The sequence below is a fragment of the Pristis pectinata genome, chromosome 16 (genome assembly GCF_009764475.1).
Source record: "Pristis pectinata isolate sPriPec2 chromosome 16, sPriPec2.1.pri, whole genome shotgun sequence".
Classification (NCBI taxonomy): Eukaryota; Metazoa; Chordata; class Chondrichthyes; order Rhinopristiformes; family Pristidae; genus Pristis; species Pristis pectinata.
The window spans coordinates 44,607,867-44,625,806 of record NC_067420.1 but is presented as its reverse complement, the minus strand read 5'-3'; the positions used below and the strand labels follow the sequence as shown (position 1 = coordinate 44,625,806).

General features: G+C 48.1%; 1 protein-coding gene across 3 annotated transcripts in view; it reads left to right on the top strand.

Moving 5' to 3' along the window:
• Positions 1 to 17,940, top strand: part of tox2 (TOX high mobility group box family member 2) — a 124,821-nt gene that overhangs the window by 77,841 nt on the left and 29,040 nt on the right. For all 3 annotated transcript variants that reach the window (XM_052031288.1, XM_052031289.1, XM_052031287.1), the window contains exon 2: positions 7,231 to 7,296. In XM_052031288.1, the coding sequence (XP_051887248.1) occupies positions 7,231 to 7,296 (66 nt within the window). The remainder of the gene's footprint in view (positions 1 to 7,230; positions 7,297 to 17,940) is intronic.

Here is a 17,940-nt window from a genome sequence, read left to right as displayed (position 1 = left end):
CTCACAGACCTTCACCATGAGCTAAACTATTCTCCCATCTAGCCCCAATTCCCAGCCTTTTCCCCATATCCCTTGATACCCTGACTAATTAGATACCTAGCAATCTCCTCCTTAAATACCCTAATGATCGGGCCTCCACAGCTGTATGCGGCAACAAATTCCATAAATCCATGACCCTCTGGCTAAAGAAATTTCTTCTCATTTCTGTTCTAAATGGGTGCCCTCTAATTCTAAGACTGTGCCCTCTTGTCCTGGACTCACCCCACCAAGAGAAACAACTTAGCCACATCTACTCTGTCCAGTCCTTTCAAATTCGAAATGTTTCTAAGAGGTCCCCTCTCGTTCTTCTGTACTCCAGTGAGTACAGTCCAAGAGCTGACAAACGCTCATCGTATGTCTCTTCTTAATTTTCCTACCAACATGTAAAACTTTACATTTCTCAGCATTAAATGTCATCAGCCACCAGACTGCCCATTCCGCCAGGCTGACTCTTATCTCCTTGAAGTCCTCTATTTTGAAAGATTGAGGGCAATGGGGAGCTGGCATAGAAGAGGAGATGACAATAGTGGACAGGTTTGAGGGGCTGAGTGGCCTACTCCTGTTCCAATTTTCTTATCTCCCCTCAGTCCACTACTGCTCTAAACTTGGTGTCATTTACATATTTGCAAAATCTGCCTTTACACCTGTCCAAATAATGTGTAAATATTTACACAGTCCTCATGGTCTCAGAATACGGACCAGAACTGCAAACGGACCAGAGTCACGGACCAAAGTCGGGTGCTGAGGAGATTCGAAACAGTGTCTAGCCTCAGAAGCTCCATTGTATGTTGTAGTCAGAGCTGCATTAGCACATTCTGTTTGTAATTCAGAAGTAATTCTTTGGCCTTTAGGTGCTCTGGGGCAACTTGAAATGGAAGGCCCTGTGTAGGTGCATTTCACTTGCTTTCCAATAACTATCCACACAAGCTGCCCCATACTGATGGATAATAAGCACAAGGTGCAGCCTCCTACTGCTTTCACAAGTAGAGGCACTGAGATTTCAGGAGCATTTGTAAGGGGTATAAATTTTCACTTGAATTGGGAACATTTGATGCAGTCATGCATTTTGAGAGAATGTTTTGAAGTCTGTATCATAGAACCATAGAATAATACAGCACAATACAGGCCCTTCGGCCCACCATCAAACCACACCTAAGACTATCTAACCCCTTCCTCCCACATATCCCTCTATTTTAAATTCCTCCGTATGCTTATCTAACAATCTCTTGAACTTGACCAACGTATCAGCCTCCACCACCACCCCAGGCAGCGCATTCCACGCACCAACCACTCTCTGGGTGAAAAACCTCCCTCTGACATCACCCTTGAACTTCTCACCCATTACCTTAAAGCCATGCCCTCTTGTATTGAGCATTGGTGCCCTGGGAAAGAGGTGCTGGCTGTCCACTCTATCTGTTCCTCTTAATATTTTGTATACCTCTATCATGTCTCCCCTCATCCTCCTTCTCTCCAATGAGTAAAGCCCAAGCTCCCTTAGTCTCTCCTCATAATCCATACTCTCTAATCCAGGCAGCATCCTGGTAGATCTCCTCTGCACCCTTTCCAACGCCTCCACATCCTTCCTATAATGAGACGACCAGAACTGGACACAGTACTCTAAGTGTGGTCTAACCAGAGTTTTGTAAAGCTGCATCATTACTTTGCGGCTCTTAAACTCGATCCCACGACTTATGAAAGCTAACATCCCATAAGCTTTCTTAACTACCCTATCCACCTGTGAGGCAACTTTCAGTGATCTGTGGATATGAACCCCCGGATCCCTCTGCTCCTCCACACTGCCCAGAATCCTGCCATTTACCTTGTACTCCGCCTTGGAGTTTGTCCTTCCAAAGTGTACCACCTCACACTTCTCCGGATTGAACTCCATCTGCCACTTGTCAGCCCAGCTCTGCATCCTATCAATATCCCTCTGTAAGCTTCAACAGCCCTCCACACTATCCACAACACCACCGATCTTTGTGTCATCTGCAAACTTGCTAACCCACCCTTCCACCCCCTCATCTAAGCCGTTAATAAATATCACAAAAAGTAGAGGTCCCAGAACTAGGGCAGAGCACAGGTCTGGTGATAGAAACAAATTGAAAGGAGAAAAATAGCAAAGTGTTTTATTGTGTCACCCTTTGGATCCAATTTATGACAACATTAGTTAAATGGTCGAGGTGCCCCTGTGGTGTTAGTTGGACGGTTGAGGTGCCCCTGTGGCGTTAGTTGGATGGTCGAGGTGCCCCTGTGGTGTTAGTTAGATGGTCGAGGTGCCCCTGTAGTGTTAGTTAACTGGTCAAGATGATCCCGTGGTGCCATTAGCCCCTGTGGTCTGAGGTTTGGATTGAGTGCCGATGATAGAATGGTGATACAGGCCAGGGTTAGGATGGGATGTGAATCAGAGGGAAATGTGGTGTTCCTTTTGAGGTTGTAGGGGTTGTGGATTTGGGAGCTGCTGTCAGAAGAGTTTGACTTATCTATGGGCCAGTTAGCCGAACCCCACACCAGTCCCCATGTGTAGTAAGGGGGGCTTTGTGGATGACCGGATATCGTGGGCATTGTGTGTAGGAGGCAGCCAAGTGATTTATGTCACATCACACTATTCAAGACAAGTAGGAGACCTGTAACCAATCACCTTTCTATTGCTTTTTTTGTAGTTAACCAACCAAGTATAGAATTTACCCACACAAGCTAGTAGTTGTGAGGCGCTGATATATCTACAACGCTCTCTGAAAAAATTTATTTTCCACACATATTTTGAGGTTTTTTTCTTTGTTAGGAGGGGGCGCAGGAAGATTTGTGGTTAATTTCAACTGCTTTTTCCAGGTATGCACAGAGATACAAGCCTTTACTTATTCATATTGGTTTCCCGCCTGGGTCTGAGCCAGAGCAACACAGTGAGAGAGAGATCTTCATTTTGGTTTTGTTTGCCCTCCAGTTTGTCTTCTCCCTGACGCTAGCAGGTCGCACGAGGACACTGCCTGCTCCCTGAAGGAACATCGAATTAACCTCAGTCCCTTCTCTTCCCTGAAGGGCTAGCGATATTTCCTTTCCAAGTCTCCAGATGGTCAGTGGCCCTCTGCCACTGTGTCCCTGGCCTCGAACATTGTCGGTGAGCCCTTGGAGAGCTGCTAAAGGTGATTCTAACTCAGTGTTGGTGCATGGCCAGGGAAATGGGGCCGTTGTTATTCAGTTCAAGAGCTGTAGCAGCAAGATGCAAACCACATCTGGCACGTTCCAACCAGCTGTTGTTGAGAAACAGCCGGCTAGGTAATATGGAGGGTGCCACTGAACAAACTGTTCGGTGTGGCTGGCGCTGAACTCTGCTTACGGATTTCCGTTGATCTCAGTGAACACAGATCTTGGAAGAGAAGTAAATTTCCTGCTGTATTTTAATATTCTAGGTATAGTTGCAGATTACCATGACAACATCTTTAATTGGCATTGATTTATTTTCTTCACACATAGGAGTGGTTCACAGAGCCCAACAATGAGAGCCAGCTTGGCTCTGCTAGTTATCTTCCCAAATCTCTGTGGGTTAGAGCCTTGATTGGAGCCCAGCACACATGAGATTTGAAACCAAAGGCCAGTCTGTAATGATGGGCCAAGGTGTTAGTGACCCCTATGAACCACTCAGCGGTGACCGAGAGTTCCTTCCTCAATCGACACCATAGAAAACAGATTACCTGGTTATGTCTCTGCTGTTTTTGTGGTCTTGCCGTTGCAAGCTCTTTGAGATTGCTGCAAAACAGAAAGCAGAGCATCTGGAATAGCATGCAACCCCTCGAGTCTTTCTCAGGAGACGTGACAAGGCTCAGGGTTCTGTTCTGCTTGTTCTGACCGTGGGTTACACAACAGCCTGACTGAGAGACCAGGCTGGAGTCTGTGTTTGAGTGACAGGAACTCAGCTCGCAGTGATACATTCTCCCCCGACAGCTACAGGAAACTTACAACAAAGCTACTGGCTCCTGTGGACTGGCAGGAGAGGTGCCAAGAAATTTAACAACAATAACATTTTAATAACCTTCACAATAAAACAATATCTATCCTGACATTACTGCTGTGTAAAGTGCACATTTCTAAACAATCCTCCCTCACAGACATGGGAATGGTGATGGGGAAATAAATCTCAACTGCTTTTTGCCTCACCAAGATACACCTGCTGCAGACTGGGGTAAGGGAAGTGAGGCTTCTGGGGGGGGATGTGGGTCGGACAAGAGGCAGCAATGTGGTGAGCATGTTGGGAAGAAGCTGTTGTGTCTTATTGAAGGGAGTAGAACAGAGGACATAAGAGAAAAATGTTCAAGTTAATCTGAGAATCATTCTTTCACTGAGTAAGTTCAACAACGTCATTTACAATGCATCAAGTCGCTCTCAGGATGGCTGGAGGTGGATTAGACGGACTGAATCTGCCCATTTGATGATTTTTTAAGGTAGGGGTAGATAGGTTCTTGGTAAACAAGGGGGTGAAAGATTACTGAGGGTGGGCAGGAATGTGAGCTTACTATCAGATCAGCCATGAATAGTAGAACAGGTTCGAGGGGCAGAGTGGCCTGCTCATGATTCTAATTTATAGGTTGGTATTTCTAGTTTCTGATGAAAGTCTGGAATCCGTCACAGGTACTGACCTGATAAATAGCTAGTGCTAAAATTACTGTGCTATGTAGTTGGACTTCACAGCACCGCTGGACAGAACACAAGTTAGTGAAGGAAAATCATTGCTGTCTGTTGAGCTCCCTTGTGCCCCAGATGCACCAATGCAGAGAGGAGCCTGGACATCCAGTGCAGTCCAGCAGCATACGTCAGATCAAGTCAAGTTTACTGCCATGTGCACAAGTGCCATGAGGTACGGGTACAGTGAAAAAACTTGCCTGTAGCAGCATCACAGGCACGTAGGTACAGACCACACACAGAATAGAAATTATATGTAAATTATACAAGACATTGAAAACAGTGTGCAAAACTAGACATACGCGCAAAAAGACACAGAGACTAGTCCCTGGTGGTGTAAGAGGTGGTTTGTCATGTTTCCACTGCTGAGTAGGGTTAGGCCTGCCTGCTTCTTCTGGGCTTTTTATCCAGGCGTGCATGGCCAGAGGCACTCTTGCAGCATCCAGTTATGCATGGCCTGAGGCACTCTTGCAGCATCCAGGCGTGCATGGCCTGAGGCACACTTGCAGCATCCAGTTATGTATGGCCAGAGGCACTCTTGCAACATCCAGGCGTGCATGGCCAGAGGCACTCTGCAGCATCCAGGTGTGCATGGCCTGAGGCACACTTGCAGCATCCAGTTATGCATGGCCAGAGGCACTCTTGCAGCATCCAGGCATGCATGGCCAGAGGCACTCTTGCAGCATCCAGGCATGCGTGGCCTGAGGCACTCTTGCAGCATCCAGGCATGCGTGGCCTGAGGCACTCTTGCAGCATGAATTGAAAATGGGGTTGACAAACAGGAAACAGAAAGTAGAAATATGTGGGTCGTTTTGGGATTGGGAGGCAGTGATGGGTGGGGGACTGCAGGGCTCAGTGTGTGTGCTGCTGCTGTGCACAGTACACATCATAGTTTGGGTGAGGGAACTGAATGTATTATTTCCAAGTTTGGTGACAACACAAAACTGGGTGAAATGTGAGTTGTGAGGGGGATGCTGAGACTTCAACACAATTTACATTAAGTGTGTGGCAAATATATGGCAGGTGAAGCGTAATGTAGACCAATGTGAAGTTATTCACTTTGGTAGAAAAAGCAGAACACCACTTAACTGGTGATGGACTGGTAAATACTGATGTGCAGAGGGACCATGATGTCCTTGTACACCAGGCACGGAAAGCAAACATGCAGGTGCAGCAAGCAGTTAAGAAGTCAAATGATACATTGACCTTCATTGCAGTGGCTTTGAGTACAACCCCCATCTCCTGCACTGAGCTCCAACCAAACTGGGATCTCCCTCAATGAGCACATACCTACTCCTGCTCAGGTAGGGTGCGTTTGACTGGGAGGAGGTGTATTAACCTGCAGAAGGTCACTGGGATAGTACAGCTGTAACGGGAGATGGTGAAGTTTGGCTTCACTCCTACTGAGAGTCAGATGTCTGAGATCAGCAATGCTGAGGAACGAAAGCCCGTGTCGTCACATTTGGGTCAAGGTGATGACTTGAACGTCAGGGCTGGTGTGTGTGTGTGTGTGTGTGTGTGTGTGTGTGTGTGTGTGTGTGTGTGTGTGTGTGTGTGTGTGTGTGTACGCATGTGTCTGTGTGTCTGTGTCTGCGTGTGTGTTTGTCTATGTGTCTGTCTGTTTGTCTATGTGTGTGTGTGGGTGTGTGTGCACATGTTAACTAACCCCCCCCCACCCCCTTGATTCTCCCTCCCATCTACACTCAGGACAATTTAGAGCAGCCAATTAGGCTTCCAACCTGCATGTCTTTGGGATGTGGGAGGAAACGGAGCAACCGGGGGAAACCCACACGGTTACAGGGAGAACATGCAGACTCCACACAGACAGCATTGGCCAGGATCAACCGGGCTGGCTGGAGCTGTGGGTTGGAGGGGACTGTGCATTCTTTTACTGCACCTCTGCCCTTTGATGGTCTCAGATAACTGATGAAGAGCCACAAGGCTGGGTATAGCAGTAGCACAGAAACTGGGAAGGTGACTCCCTCCACAGCTCTGTGATGGGCGTGTGGCCCTTTGTGGTCCTGAGGCACACAGGGCACTGGGTCTGTGGCCTTCGTGATCTGTGGCTGAGCCCTCAGTCAGGGCCAGTGCTTGTCTGAATGTTCCTGCTGGTGGTGGGGGATGTACACGAAGCCCATCAGTGGAGAGGGGTGAAGTTAGCAGCAAGCCGCACCTGCTGTGTGATCAATGAGGACCCAGCTTACACAGGGGCAGCGGGACCACTGGGTGTAGGACCTGAGGTCAGCGTGTGATCAGTGAGGACCCAGCTTACACAGGGGCAGCGGGACCACTGGGTGTAGGACCTGAGGTCAGTGTGTGATCAACGAGGACCCAGCTTACACAGGAGCTGTGGGACCACTGGATTTAGGACCTGAGGTCAGCGTGTGATCAACAAGGACCCAGCTTACACAGGGGTAGCGGGACCACTGGGTGTAGAACCCGAGGTGAAGATGTCACGAATGAATCCCATCTGTTTTATTCTCAGACACTGATTTTGTTTCTCTCTTCCGTTTTCAGTTTGATGGGGACAACATGTACATGAGTCTGACTGATGCCAACCAGGACTACCTGCCAGCCAATCAGGTGAGTGGGCAGAAGCCTATGTTTTCCACCTTTTGTCTTTGATCAGCTCATTCACTCATAGAAACACGTCCCAAAGAGTGAAGGAACCAGAAAACAATGTGTCCAATCTGCAAGGGGCCTTGGTCCAGGTGGGAATGACACCACCTTCAAGTCTTGATTTGGAAACCTATCACAGGTCCTTCATTGTCATGGGGTGTAAACCCTGGGACCCCCCTCCCCACCAGCACTTTGGGGGCACCTTCACCAGAGGGAGTGCAGTGGCTCAGGAAGGCGACTCAACCCCACCTCCTCAGGGAGAGTTACGGATGGGCAGTAAGTGCTGGCCTTGGCAGTGATGTTCAGATCCTGTTAAAAATAAAGAAAACTTCTTGACGTTTGTGGGCAGTTCTGCTTACACTCAGTCTGTCCCTTTCTCTTCAGCTCCAACACTATATTCTGCATTCTGTTTTTCTTTTTACACCTCAATGTACTTCTGTGTGACATAATCTGTCTGGATGGCACACAAACAGAAGCTTTTCACTGGACCTCGGTACAAGTGAAATTAAACAAACATTAGGCTCCCTATACGTGTAAATCTGAAGCTTCAAGCACGTTACAGGCCTTCAGTTGAAGAGTAGTTGATGAGGGGTGGGGTTGTTGATGTGTCTGTTCTACTCCTGATCAGACAGCTTCCAACAACAGGTCAAGGTAAAGCATTGTGTTGTGTGGAGATTGGAGGAACTGGAGTTGTAATCACCTCTCCCTGCACCTCTCCCTTGCTCTAATCCCTCTCACAAACCTTGCCCAACACTCTACATGCCACAAGTGGTGAGCACATTGAACACTGAGAACAATTGTGGTAGAATTACTACTTTAGCATGTCCTTCTATAATAGCAGTGACCAGAACCACCAGCGTCAGCCCATAAAAACAAGAGCAGCACCGGCCCAATGTTCTGCAGTCTCTCCAAACTCAGCCATCTCGTTACTAGTTACCAGTTGATTTAAAGCCTTTACGCTTTTTACAATATTTCATTCATCATGTCTGAACCGAGTCCTCTTGCCCTGCCATTCTCATGTGCACAGTTACTGAGCTCGTGCCCAGCGATCACCATCCTCTGCAAGAAGTAATTTGAAATGCCCAGCCCCTTGCCTTGTAGTTGTGTTCTCTCACCATGTCCCCACATGGTGTCAACCTGGCTTCCAAGCTCTGGGGCATCACTCGAGACCCAGAGACCAGGCTGTGACCACGTGGCCTTGAACTCATCCCATCCTTCAACCACACCGCTGCTCTACAGAGCTCATGCACAGTCTGCACAGATGTTGACATTTGGTGGAAAACTGTAAGCCAGTAATTAGGCATTGTTAACAAACCCACTGTCCCAGCCTGCAGAACAGCTGAGGATCGGGCGAACATCCGGTAACCTCCGCCCTCATCCCACCCTCTTCCAGAGGCCTGGCCACAGCCTGCACCACACGGAGTTAACTGCGACCAGTCGCGTCTGTTATGATTTCTACCCCGGGCTAGCTGTCTCTAGTGAATTGGTTCCTTATGATAATCCTGCGAATAAAAACATCTCTCCACTTTTCTATCTCCCCACCCTTGCCCAAGTGTCCAGTGATCGGGGTCAATCACAGGGGCTGCTCGATTCAATGGTCTGCAGCCCAAGTTGTGTTTGACTCCTGCCCGTCATTGTCCCAGTAGTTAGCTGGCAGTCCTCTTCCCCATTCACATTCACATCATGGGATCATGCAGCAGAAGAGGCCATTCAGCCTATTGCGCCCGTGCCAACCCTTGTGAGAGAGCAGAATGATTGGTTCTACTCCCTGCTCTCTTCCCACGATATTCACTTTCAATTATTTATTTGTTTCCTTTTACAAACTGTTCTCACTGCCTTCCCAGGTGTTCCTGCAGCCATTACAGTCCCCAAACTGCAGCCCGTTACAGTCCCCAACCTGCAGCCTGTGACATTCCCAACCTGCAGCCTGTGACATTCCCCAACCTGCAGCCCGTGACATTCCCCAACCTGCAGCCCGTTACAGTCCCCAACCTGCAGCCCATGACATTCCCCAACCTGCAGCCCGTTACAGTCCCCAACCTGCAGCCCATGACATTCCCCAACCTGCAGCCTGTTACAGTCCCCAACCTGCAGCCCATGACATTCCCCAACCTGCAGCCCGTGACAGTCCCCAACCTGCAGCCTGTGACATTCCCCAACCTGCAGCCCGTGACAGTCCCCAACCTGCAGCCCGTGACAGTCCCCAACCTGCAGCCCGTGACATTCCCCAACCTGCAGCCCGTGACAGTCCCCAACCTGCAGCCCGTGACATTCCCCAACCTGCAGCCCGTGACAGTCCCCAACCTGCAGCCCGTTACATCCCCCAACCTGCAGCCCATGACAGTCCCCAACCTACCCCTCAAATTCACACAATACTCCCCACTTCTTCTGACGCGCCCCCTCACTGATCCCCCCCCACTGGTCCCCCCTCACCGGTCCCCCCCTCCACCCCTCACCAGTCCCCCCCTCACTGGTCCTCCCTCACTGGTCCCCCCACCCAACTCACTAGTCCCCCCCACCTCACCGGTCCCCCCCACCTCACTGTTCCCCCCCTCACTGGTCCCCCTCCCTTGGTTATCCCTTCAGGTACTGGGTTGTTACCATTGATATTCTGCCCGTTAATGGCATTGCTGTGAAGCACATCCCCATGGGCATTAGCCGAGGGGCGGTGGGGGTGGGGTACCCTTCGCACTTACACACCAAAGGCCATTGTTAAAACATCTGCTTCCTGTTTCATATTTTACATTCATGTTTGTTGTCAGTTCACCGAGAGGAACATTGTGTGTGTGCAGGCTGAGTCTCCACATCTGGTCATTAAACAAAAATATATTCCTCTAAAGTCCCTTCTGCCAACACAGGCAGCCTGGGATTAAATATGAATGATATCATTGTTATTCACCAATCACATATTTGTGGCCATTTGACCTCTGAAATGATTGAGTCGTGTAATGAAATATGACATTTGGAAATAAAAAGGACTCCTGACTATATAGAAGTGACATCTGATCAAATTAAGCTGAACTTTTAACCCTCCCCAAAAACTCACAGTAAGGTAAGCACTGAGGCAGTGCACAATTTAGCAAGGTTGCCGTGACAACGTCATCAACCCATGCATCTTACCCCAAATCCATCCCAACCGATCAAACCGAAATGAGCTTCCATCTGTGACTCTTATCAGTGGCTGAATTAATCGCTGTGTTTAATTGCTAAATCGACATGTCTCTCCCGAGCACAACCTTTCCAATGCTTCTGGGAACCAGGGAATTTCAGCCCCTTCAGTTTTAACATCTGTAATGAGGAAGTCTGGGATTTCTGGGGACAATGACTGAGCTCAGACTGGTCAGGGGAGGCTCTGTTCATTCAGGAGAGTGTCTGTGGCCTTCCTTGTCCACGGGCTCCCTGGGTGGGTGAGGAGGCAGACCCTGTGCCACTGTTCAGGAAACCCTTCCTCACTCAGAGGGCCGGAGATCGGCACTCTCTCCCCACAGAGAGCTCTCGAGGTGGTGGTCAGTTGACATTTTTCAAGATTTTTATTTTTAGAAGTCATAGATTCACACAGAATGGAAGCAGGCCATTCGGCCCACCAGATCCACACTGACCAGTGGGCACCCATCCGTATTAGCCCATCTCCCGGCACTTGGCCCGTGGCCTTCCATACCTGGGTGGTTCAAGTTTTCTTCCAACACTTCTTCGATATTGTCAATGACCCTGCTTCCACCCCTCTCCGTGCTTTTGTTGACTGAAATTCCAGGTGATATCAACCCACACTGGTGAATGAAACAAAACTTATATCCTTCAGGAAAGGAAATCCACTGCCCCTCCCCAGTCGGGCCTGCGCGTGACTCCAGTCCCAGCAGTGTGCCGGGCCCTTACCTGCCTCCTCAACTGATGGCAGTGGTGTGAGTGACAGCCACATCTCATGGATTCAGAAGGAGTGAAGGCACACATCAGTCCTGAGCTGGGATGCATCTCCTCCCTGTCCCACGGCAGCCCCCTCAGGTTCAGGAGTGTAGGCTGGCTGACCTGCTGCAGTGACACTCTGAGCTGTGCGGGGACAGTATGGTCTCTGGCGGGCAGCAGTACCTCAGTGTTAGCGGCAGCGGCTGAGGGGTGTACCCAAGAATGGAGCTGGTACACTCCCCCCCGCCGGACCTCAGCACATTAGGCCCTGACCGCAGGGGTAAACAGTGGACTACAGCCCGGCAGGTCCTGCACGGGACACGGGGAGGGAACAGTGGCCCAGCCCATCTGCCTTCCAATGGACCTTCTTCCTATTTTCAACATCAGGTGATGGTTTCTGCCCCGGAAGGAGGTGGGGAGAGGGTGTAACGTAAACTTGCAAAACCATCCTTTGAAATATCAAGTATCCATTCTCATTCAGAACAGACGTGAAAATAATCTGATCACCCGTTCACAGCACTTGTCAGAGTCGCCCGTATGAGTCTTGCTGCTTTTGTTTTAATTGATCGGCCGGGGGCACTGAGGGCAGTGAGGGAGCCGCTGTCATAGCAGGGCTGTACAGCCCCGTGCAGCCTGCCTGCTCCCTCACACAGCAAGCTCACCTCCCCAGTCCGGCCAATGTTACCGAACGTACTGATCGCTGGAGGTGTCCTAGCCCTGGCTCTGGCCAAGCACAACTCAGGCACCACTCTGAAGTCCTGAAGGAGGGTCCTGACCTGAAACGTTTACCGCCTGCTCCACGGATGCTGCCTGGCCTGCTGAGTGTCTCCAGCATCATTGTGTTTTCCAACCTTTTACCTTCCGTCGGTGTGTGCACACCCTCTGGTGTTCCTGTGCCCCAGTGGATTTCTTCCTCTGTTCCCTCCACCAGAGTATGTGGAGGAGAGCTGTGAATTCCTTACTGGAGCCAAAGGTTTCTCTCCGCTGAATTCTCAAGGTTCTGTTGACTGCTTGCATAGGGTGCGTACTGGGAGACATGTGCAGTATTTATCTTCATCGACAGAATAGATGAGAGGCAAATTCTCAATTATTCCAACTGTAAAAGGTTAAACTATCTCTGTGCAAACATTATTTGGAGCCCATTTAACAGGCCAAAAGGTTTGCATTTGACCTTAAACCATGGGGCTGACACGAGATCTTTCCATTGCTGACCCTTGGGAGTGGTAGGTGTGAATGGAGGCACTGACTTATTTCCGATAAACCCAAGTACCAGCAGCAATACTTGTGATAGGCCAGCCTCAGAGCGAATCACAGGGAAGGAGCCCAGTCCTACAGCCTGGTAACAGAGCACAGTGGCACAGCTCATGGAGCCACTGCCACATAGCTCTAGACACCCCGCTTCAGTCCTGTCTGTGCGGAGTTTGCACATTCTCCTCCTGACCTCATGGGTTTCCTCCGGTGCTCCAGTTTCCTCCCACATCTCCTGTGTGTGGGCGAGGGTAGAATCTGGGACAGTGGATGGGAGTATGAAGAGAATAATTGTCACATGTACCGAGGTCCAGTGAAAATCTTGTCTTGCATACTGTCCATACAGATCGATTCATTACACAGGACATGGAAGTCATACAAGGGAAAACAATACAGACTGCAGAATAAAGTGTAACAGTTACAGAGAAAGTGCAGTGCAGGGAGTAGTGGAGGGATAAAATGGGATTGGCGTAGGATTCACGTACATGTGTGCTTGAACGTCAGTGCACACTTGGTGGGCCGAAGGGCCTGTTTCTATGCTACGTAATCCCGTGAGTCCATAACAGGAGCATGTGACGCACCAGGATACTGTCCAGCTGAATTGGTGGAAAATCTTAGCACTGTGTTAAACAGCGACCATTTCAGCTTTTATTAAGCATGTAGACAGAAGGTAAGTGACAGTGAGCCAAATTGGGAGTAAGTTGGGAGGGGATGGGGTTTGGGGAGAGTGAGGCAGGCCCCGAGGAAGGGTGATGGGAGGAGTATTGGGTGTAATAGGGTTTGGTAGTGTCTGAGAGTGATAAGAACCACAGAAAAACCGATGCCCTCTAGTCTTAGATGCCTCCACTATGGGCAAAAGTTCCTCACCACCTACCCTATCGATGCACCTCATAACTTCAGGTCCCTCCCTCATCCTCTCCGCTTCAAGGAAAATAAACTCAACCTATGCAGTCTCTCCTCATAACTGAAACGCCCCACCTCAGGCAACACCCTCGTGAGTCTCCTCTGCACCCTCTCCATTGCAGTCACCTCCTTCCTACAGTGTGGTGACCAGAACTGCACGTGGTACTCCTAACCAATGGCCTAACCAATGTTTATGATATTGTACCACAACTTCCTCGCTTTTATAGTCCATGTCCCAGCTAATGAAGTATCCCACGTCCCACTGTACCTACCTGTGCTGCCTCCTTCTGAGATCACTGAAGCGTATCCTTTGTGCATTCCGACCAATGCCATGCAGAGTTTGATCTGATATATTGTCTGTTCATTGGTTGTTGTTGATCAGTTACATTATCTGTGATGTTTAGACGTGTTTTACTGAGACTTTTGTATCCAGCTCATTTTTCAAAGAGGGTCTGTGCAGGAATTTTAAATGTGACCACTTTAAACACATATGCATTACACCTATACACAGGCAAATGAGAATTGGAGGGGCATGTGCCCATGCTGATCCCGCCCTAATCCATCACCATTTCAATGTGAAGCAGGCTTCTCAAGCACTTCCCTTTGTCTGGCACAGTACTCCTGTCCCTTTCCTTCTGCATTTGTCCTGAGCATTTACTCATCACGTGCAACTCATTCATAATGTCAGAATTGCTTTCCTCCAATCCTCCTGTTCCTTCTGGTTCAGTTTCATCAACCGTTAGCCGATTTGAATTGAGTTTGTGAACTTTAGTCTATTTCTCGGTGTCTCAGCACCAGCTTTTGTGCATGCTGGCATTCAGAACTCTTACGTTTGATAGCAGTGATCTGCCTGAAAGAAACATGGGGCTTAAAGCAGAGCACACAGGTACACAGCAGCTCTGTAAGCACTGTGCTGGGCAAAGGGAATGTCTTCAGCTGCCTGGAGAGCTCTGACCTTCTGAAAAGAAAAGGTTAAATCTTAAATTGAACAGTTTAGAATTTACGATTCATATTTTCTTAAATGGCAAGTGAGCACATCAAATCTTCACCGGATGAAATAAATATATCCTGGGAATGAAAATGAAAAACAATACAAGACGGCACAATGGCAATGACATGCAGTCTGCAGCAGTACAGAGCAACTCCCAACCCGTGTGGGATGAATTGAAAAAACTCTATTAAAAGCACTTGAATGAGCGAGCAGAGAATTCATTGCTGGTGATCTATTTGGCTGGTGCAATATCAAGAGTCAGATTGTTGCCGACAAAATGACTTCTCAGTATTCATCTGCCTTCCTTGAAAGACCCAGGGAATTGCTTGAAACCTTCAACATGCTTTGATATAGGCACAAAAAGCCTCCAATTTGCATAGATATTTGAAGGAGTGTTCACTATTAGAACACACATTGCAGCATGGAATTAACCTCTGTAAACAGAATTAAACATTTCTTTGATGACATTTCTAAGCAGAGTTTCACAAATCTCGCCTTGCTTGTCGAGCTCTGTGCTGAGTGTTCTAACCTATATCACGGGCTTCTCAGAATTTGCTGGTGTTTTCGTACATAACCCCACCTTCCCCCCTTCAGCCCCCGCCCCGTCAGTTTTCCAGTCGTCCATATGTAGCCTCTGGAGCTGGAATCACTAGGGCAAACAGCTGATTCTACTCTCCAATTCACCGGCTTCTTAAGACTGGAATTGGCCTCAACCGTTAACTAACCCAGTGGTACTCAGAGTCCAACATGAACCACAAAACAAGGTGGTAGTGCAGAGGAAAGGTTGGAAGGAAGTAAAGAATCAGCCAGCGTTGGTTCGGCCCAGGGTTCACTGATGTACCTTTAAATTAAATTCATTACAAACTTACACGGTTCCGTTCACTGAAGTGACTGCTCTGTAATGAGAACTAAACTATCAATTAGCTTTCATATTTCCTCCTACCAGTTCTGCAATGTTTCTTAATGTTCCGGAGATTTTGTATAGATACGATTTCTGAGTGTGGGACTAGTTACACAGAACTCGTTAAATGAATTGATGAATCTGTTCCTGCCAGACTTCTTTCTTTTAATCCTTGTTGTTTCTTCTCTTCTTTTTATAAATATATAAATTATGATCAGCCTCATCAAATATCTTCCAGCAAAAAGGTAAAGTGTCACAAGCCAATACTAGATGAAAAGTAACAGGCCGCGGGAGGGACTCGGCCATTTCCCCTACGGCAGTGAATGGTTGGAATACATTCCCACAAAGAACCATTGGTGTGTCACAGGCACTGTACAGACAGATGCTCAAAGAAGGGACTTGCACAAAAAGAAGAGCCAGTGAATTACTTGTTTTGCAGCAAGCAAGGTGCCAGCACTTACAGATTTCATGAAATAAAAACAGAATGGCTGAAGCACTCAGCAGATCAGGCAGTATCTGTGGAGAGAGACATTTAATGCTTCAGGTCAGAGACTCTTCGTCAGAGTATCTGTTGACAACACTGTCAGCCATTGAGTTGGAGCCAGAGTGGGGCATTTGCCTGGTAAATTTCTGGTAATATATTTTAATGTAAAATCATTAAAAGTGCCAGCAAATGACTTGGCAGCAAGAAAGGAAGCAGAATTTTCATGGCTTGCTCATACTTCAGGGAGTTGCAGTGGAGATTTACCAGGATGCTGCCTGATTGGAAAGCATGTCTTATGAGGATAGGTTGAACGAGCTAGGGCTTTTCTCTTTGGAGAGGAGGAGGATGAGAGGTGACTTGATAGAGGTGCACAAGATGATAAGAGGCATCGATCGAGTGGACAGTCAGAGACTTTTTCCCAGTGTGACATTGGCTAACAGGAGGGGGCATAATTTTAAGGTGATTGGAGGAAGACATAGGGGGGATGTAAGAGGCAGGTTTTTTACACAGAGAGTGGTGGGTGTGTGGAATGCACTGCCGGCAGAGTTTGTGGGGGCAGATACATTAGGGACATTTAAGAGACTGTTAGCTATCACGTGAATGAATAAAAAAATGAGAGCTCTGTGGGAGGGAAGGGTTAGATAGATCTTAGAGCAGTATTAAATGTCAGCACAACATCGTGGGCCGAAGGGCCTGTACTGTGGCTGTAGTGTTCTATGTTCTATATAGATGCAATCAGTGGATCAGCCCACTATTTTAACCTGACATGTTACCGTTTTGGTGGGCTGATGAATACAACTGTAACCATTTATTTAACTTGGGCCCTTCTCCAAGTTCTGGCTTCCAGGCTCTGGGGGACCAGGGCAACCTTGTAGAAGCTCATGTACAAGTGCCTTGTGTGAAATACAGTGCCCTTTACTTCCACTGCTTTGATGCACACCGCCTTCTATTGTCTGACTGTCAGATGACTTGTTCTTTTAGAGGTTCATTACGCATACCCAGGCACCCGCTGTAAGGCAAGAAATAACAAAGAGCAGTTATTATAGTTTCATAACTGAGCTGATGGCAATGAGTTACATAAAGCAATAGCTTCACCAGTTCCAGATCTTGGTTCCATTTTGATTGAAATGTGTAGTGCTGTGTTCACACACACACAACACACACACCACACACACACACACACCCACACACACACAGAGCAAGAAAGGGACATTGAAATGAATGCACATTGTCACACACACTCACAAACAGTGGTTTTGGAAACGGGCATCTTCCAGCTTGCTGAGACCAGCACTCAGAGATGACAGGTTCCACTCCAAGAGAAGCTTCCACTTCTCTGGCCTTCAGCGGAACAAGGAGGTGCAACAGTGTCAGTGTGTTTCCACACCAGCCATCTCCCCATTCATCGGCTTTTGACCCATTCACACAAGATAAACTGTCACTTGTCTCCAGTTGATCCGAGAGTTTTTTAAGGAACAACTGCTGCCTGAAGGACTGAAAGGTTTTTATTCTCATGTTCAGCCTCAATCTGTTAAATACAAAGAAATGGTAACTTTGCTGCAATATTTTACAAACAGAGCACATGGTTCCTTCACAGTGATACAACACTGAAAAAACATCAACAAATTTTGAAAAAGATGTGAAGGTCAGAGCTATTCTCTTGTCAATGACTGCCTGGAATCCACAGAGTGAACAAGAATTGTTGCGGGGTTTCTGAGGAAAAACAATCTAAGTAACCTCAGCCCACAAACTTCAGGCAGTTACGCAGCCTTGGAGTCAGGATGTGGTTTTAATTTCAGTAAACCGCACAAATGGTTTATCCAGTTTGTACCACAATTTTCTCAGCAAGTTATTCCCACATGGGCTGCAGTGATAATCAACAGTAGGCCACCCACAAGGGGTGATAAAAAACCTTCCTCTCACACTACCAGGAGAATGGGTAGCCTGTAATAATCTCAAAGGTAACTGTGCTGACATTGAGTGGTCACACCAAGGCAGGAAGTGCCCATTCTTCTCGACCTGCGGGGCTCAGTTCTATCCTCAACTCACCAACCATCCTTGTACACACCTCCCAACTTGCCAGCATGAGTCACTGGCCCAAGGTTCACCCTGCAGGACTCTGACAGTTTCTTATCACATAAGCAGTTTCCATTATAAATCTGGGCGTAGCAATATACAGTG